Genomic DNA, 5,495 nt, shown 5'->3' on the forward strand with positions numbered 1-5,495 from the left:
GGGGGCTGAGACAGTGGGGGGAGGTTGGGGAGGATCGTGCAGAGCCCCCCATTCAGCATGGCGCAGTGGGGGCAGTGGAGATTGCCCCCCACCTGGCATCACCCGGTGAGCCAGGGCTTTTTTTTTCCAAGTGCTGGGAGCTGGGGCAGGCAGGGCAGCCATTGCAGAGGTAGGAGAGTGGGCGAGGGATGGGCCTGGGTGATTTGGCTGAATTGATTCGGGACAGTGATTCAAATCATCAAATCACTGTCCCCTGAATCGGCCAAATCCAGAGCAAATACTAGCCTCAATTCAGCCCCTGTTCTGTAATGACACTTAGTAACTTCAGTCTGCCCTACTGACAACCAGTTTATGTTCAAAAGCCTCCTTTTGTTAGACAATTATTAATCTTATTTAACAGGTTGTGAAACTGGGGTAAAGAGAAGTTAAAATTTGCAGATAAATTAGTGTCAGACAAAGGATAAGAATTTAGGAAACCTGACCCTCTGATCTCTTGCTTGTTCCTCTAGATCAGTGGTTCTCAAACTTTTTGGTACCAGGACCCATTTGTAAACATCAATGGCCAGTCCCAACCCAGTGCCCCTCACTCCCGATCCACTGCCTCTCTGCCCCAGGCCTCCAGTGTGTGGGGCAAGGTAGGGGGGAGGAAGGAGTGGGGAGCATGGGGGGTCCCAAGCAGCTGCAAGCAGCAAAATTCTGCCAGCCTCTGAGGGAAAAGCCAAGGTTTCCCACATTTTTCTCTTTGAAACAAGAATCCATTTTTAAAGTTTGTTCACGACCCGTTCATATACTCTTGCGACCCACAAGTTGAAAAATGCTGCTGTAGATGGCCCTCAGTCTTAGACACTTCCTGGGAAATTATTGGAATTTGTAACACGTGATCAGAGCTGAGTACTAAGAAACAGCAGCCAGAATGACCAAAAGAAATATGACAAGCAAGGCAGCAGTGTTCAGCTACATGAACATAGTGATAAGAAATACTTATATAATAAAAACACAGGAACCAATGAGTCCCTTGGATCTGATTAAAACCAAAACTTTCCTTAATTTTTTAGAAACAAGGAATGCTGAGAAAAATCTCATATAGAAAACACTAACATGTGTTTCTGGAGTTAACATGTGCTCCCTGATGCCCAGCAGCTCAGTAAAGCTAATACTATTAGGATTTTCCTCAAATTCAAGCCCTCCAGAGCAGAGAGCCTGGTCTACCTGGCTGTCCTAGAGCCACATGTTGGAAACACTGATCGCTTGTCCCTGGGGCAGTCTGCCAGCAAACCAAGCAGAAGCCACTAAAAGTCCGACCTGGGATTCTGTGACAGCTGATCCACCCTGAGATGTCAGACAAAATACTTGAATTCTTAAGGAATCTGCCTTCTGTGCAGGTGCATAATGGGGTAGACTAAGCCCTCTGATCTCTTGCTTATTTGTATCACTTGTACAGAGATTAGCCATGGTGCTATACCAAAAACAAAAAAAAAGATCCAGCAACATCATACTGGCATGTACAAATACAGGAATATAGCACGTGAAGTAATCTCTCTTTTCTACACTGCCCAGACAGAGTACTGTGTCCAGCTCAGAGCACCAGTCTTCAAGAAAGTTATGAACTAATTGGAAATAGTCTAAAGGAAAACAACCAAAATGATCAACAGTCTAGAAAAAAATATGATTAGTGTAGAAAACAAAAGACTAAGGGGAGATATGGCAATAGTCTTTAAAAATGTGAAAGTCTAGAGCAAAAAAGTTACACACCATTTTCACATTGCCTGGGAATAAAACAAAAAGGGGATTAAAGTGGAACAAAGTAAAATTCGGTTAGACAGTAGCATAGGTATATCCTAACTGTAAGGATAGTTAGGACTGAAATAGGTTGATACCCAGATATATTGTGGTGTATTCATCACTTGGGGCAAGTTAGACAAAAATCTGCCAGAAATTGTTAAAGTACAGTTGTTCCTGCCTCAGGGCAGGGGAAAAGAGTAGATGACCTCTTCAGGTCACTTCCATTTCTCTATTATTCCGTTACTCTATTATATGACTGTGGATAAAGAGATCTATTTAATCCTGTTGCGACTGAAGTTCTCAAGGTCAAACTCTAATCCCTAGTAGCATCCTGTGTCCCCTGCTGAATGGAAACCAAATGGTCTGTCTCACTGCATGCATTTGAAAAGGTTTCACTTTCCTGTGTTAACAGGAACACATTGAAGATGGAAAGCCAAGCCTATACAAATCTGTGGTCAGCAATGCCTGCAAAGAGATGTCAGCCTTCTCAGACTTCCCTTATCCTGAGGATTTTCCAAACTATCTGCCCAATGCCAAGATCTTTGAATATTTGAAGCTGTATGCACAGCATTTTGACCTTGTAAAGCACATCCAGTTCAAGGTGAGTGTCCAGGATATGACCAGGACATAGGTGTTGGGTTTTGATCCTAGCGGCCACAGCCCAGAGGATCAAGAACAGGCAAGTCAAGGAAGAAATGATCCAGACTACAGCAAGGAATCAATGGATCAGGAGCAGGCAGATGAGGAGGCCAAGGTCTATAAAGGACCAGGACATGCACAGTCACCCTGTGTAAAACCAGAAGCCAAGGGAAGTGAGGTGGGAAAGGAGGATTGGGAACAGGGGACCGGAATCCAGACTGGCATTGCGAGCCAGGAGGTCTTGAGCAGGCAGCTATAGCTAGAGGGGGCTGGAATATGGACGATCACCTAGATAAGTCGCAAGGCAGGATTTGGGTTTCAGAAAACGAGTCTGGAAATACAAGGGGTCACAAAATCAGCAAGGCCATCAGAAAGCACAAGGGGCCAAGCTGGAGTCTGGAACCAGGAAGAGGCAGGCAGGAGCCAGGATGAGTCCAGGTAATAGGACCCTGGTCACAGGAAACCAGAAACAAACAAGCAGGACCAAGGAAACTAGAAACAGGGAGTCAGAAGCCTGGGGCTAGACTGGGTTGTTGTTGAGTAGCCTGGCGGGTGCTGGACCTGCTGCCTAAAAGCAGGAAGCCACACCCAGCAGGCAACTGGGGCTAGCTGGGGCTAGCTGGGCTAGTAGCAACCAGGCCAAGTCAGTTAGGGTCAGGCAACAGCAATTTGTCTAGTTTGCTGCCCTGACCCCTGACATTGAGCTACAGAACACAGCATCTGTTTCACAGAGGAGAATGAGGGTCTTGTTAAACATTCATTTCAGGTGGCTCCTGGAGCTCTTAACCCCTGGATTGTCCACACATTAATGCCTGAAACTAGTTAAGCCCACTTTGGGTGGCTTAAAATTATGCTACTCCAGGGCAGTTTTATCTCTGATCCATGTTACCCAGCTCATGTTCCATTAACGTGTAGCCACTCCCCACAGATGAGCCGCCCAAGTTGCAGTCCTCCAGTATCCCAAGATAGTGTCCCTTCCCTCACCTTCCTATTCTTTGTGGACAAACTTTCCCCAGGGGGTAGTCCTGGCACCAAGCGAACTCACTCTCCTGCCTATGGGGGTGTGACCTTCCCACTCCCAGAGGTGCACCCCATGCAAAAAGCCCGCAGAACATATATCAGCTAGCCAGATCACTGGACATGGATGAGTCCAGGAATGGAGTCTAAGGGCAGGAGTAGGGAGGGAATAAGGTAGGGGACTGGATTGGGTCTCCATGAGCTGGTGCTTCCTTCCCAGGCAGGGGTAATAGGTCCCCCAAAAGTGCCTTCCCTTACCAATCTCACTTCCCAGCCACCACAGGAAGCACAACCAGCACCCCCCACAGCCCAATCCCAATTTATTAAAACATGAAACCTTCTTTAATTTACTTCCTCTTTATTTCTTTTTAAATTCTTTTTATTTTATCCTTCAGTGGCTGACTTCCTTAATTTCACCACCCTTCTCACATCCCCATTTCCTCTCCACCTCCCATTTCATTACCCACCCCCATCCCATTAACTCTCTTCCTCCCAACTTCATGTTCCTGTCCCACCCTCCCAACCCTCTCTCATACACCCTGACCTAGAGCAGGGATAGTAAGTAGCCTGTCCTGGCTCACCAGGGCAAGCAGTGGCAGCTCACAGCTGTGGCTCCTAGTCAGGCCCCTGCTCCCCAGCCATCTAGTGGCAAGTTACAGCTGTGCGGGTAGGAGACAATCAGGGAAGGTTTTTAGCCTTAAGGTGTGACTGCTGCAAGCTCCAGCTAGCATTAACACCAATCAATATTTGAGCAACTCAAAGTGCAATGTGTTACAAGGCCTTAAGAGTCTATAAGTGCTGCCAGCTAAAAGAGTTACTCTTTAGAAAAGACACCGCAGCTTGTGCTGGCAGCAGTAAACAACTTGGGTTTATCAATTGCTGATGACCCAACTGGGATCAACTATATAAAAAGTAGCGTGGTGTCTTATGAAGTGAAGGTAAGATAGTTATATACCTTTACAGACTAACTAAATAAGATATAGATAGATAGCACAAGCTTTCATGAACTGAAGTTAACCTCATCAGATGCTGCTAAAGTATGTGCAGAAAGCAGAGTATAAAAAGAAGAAAGAAATTAGAATACAAAAGAGATAGAGGGGGAGAGGAGGGAGAGAGAGGTAGTGCTAGGAGAGAAAATCAAACTTGCAGTCTGTCATAGGAACACAGGGGGTCACAAAAGCTAATCCAGGTAATGAGATAAGAATCTATAGTCCCTCTTTAAGCCATACTTAACACAATCCACATAGCAGATGATGTCTTGTTCCACAGTTTCCCATTAAACTACCTCTTTTTGCTTATGTATTGAAAACATTGATCTTCTGTAATTTAGAATTGAAGTCTCCGGCATGGCATCTGCCTCCCAAAAGCATTCTATCCCCAAAAGACTCAGGTGGTATGGTTGTAGATACAGAACTGCTGGGCTGGGGATAGAGAAAGAGCATAAGAAACCATAATCTTCCAGTAACTCATCTTGCTGTTTCCTGCTGTGGTGGTAGTGCCTAAAAACCAGTGATGGACCACTGGCTAGATCTTTCAAGGTGTTCGGCACTTATAAATATGTCCCTAGTGAGATTTCCAAAACCACTCGGACACTTGAGCAAGTCATCTACGTACTTCTTGTCATAACCCAGTGATTCTGGTGCCTCGGCACGATGGAATTTTCTTGCCACATGAGAGCCTCTTGCACAGCGAAGGATTTTGCTGCACATAGGAACCTCGGTGCAAGAGAGTTCCCGCCAATTTGCAGCTTTTTTTGCAGGATGCATTTCTTCCTTGCAGCACAGAAATGCACAGTGCAAAGAGTTCCCACTATTCGAATGCAAATTTGTGTCCCGCTATTGGCCAGCTCTAAATTATTCACACATAGCGGCTGGTAATTGGCCTGCTGGCCGTTTAAAAATTCGCGTGACTTCTGCCCAAGTCGAAGAACTTTGAGCACGCTGCAGAGTGCCTCTAAAGAGATCTGACTTGCGGCTAGCTGATCGATAGACTGATCACCTATCGATCCTTCTTCCCGTCATCGAGCGCAATCCCAGACGTACCCTTTTCCCGCCGGC

General features: G+C 46.1%; 1 protein-coding gene across 2 annotated transcripts in view; it reads left to right on the top strand.

The window, feature by feature from the left end:
• The window catches only part of LOC102372865 (dimethylaniline monooxygenase [N-oxide-forming] 1-like), a 26,889-nt gene that overhangs the window by 6,194 nt on the left and 15,200 nt on the right, over positions 1–5,495 (top strand). For both annotated transcript variants that reach the window (XM_006017741.3, XM_014516936.2), the window contains exon 3: positions 2,195–2,383. In XM_006017741.3, the coding sequence (XP_006017803.1) occupies positions 2,195–2,383 (189 nt within the window). The remainder of the gene's footprint in view (positions 1–2,194; positions 2,384–5,495) is intronic.

Source organism: Alligator sinensis, unplaced genomic scaffold (genome assembly GCF_000455745.1).
Source record: "Alligator sinensis unplaced genomic scaffold, ASM45574v1 scaffold31_1, whole genome shotgun sequence".
Lineage (NCBI taxonomy): Eukaryota > Metazoa > Chordata > Crocodylia > Alligatoridae > Alligator > Alligator sinensis.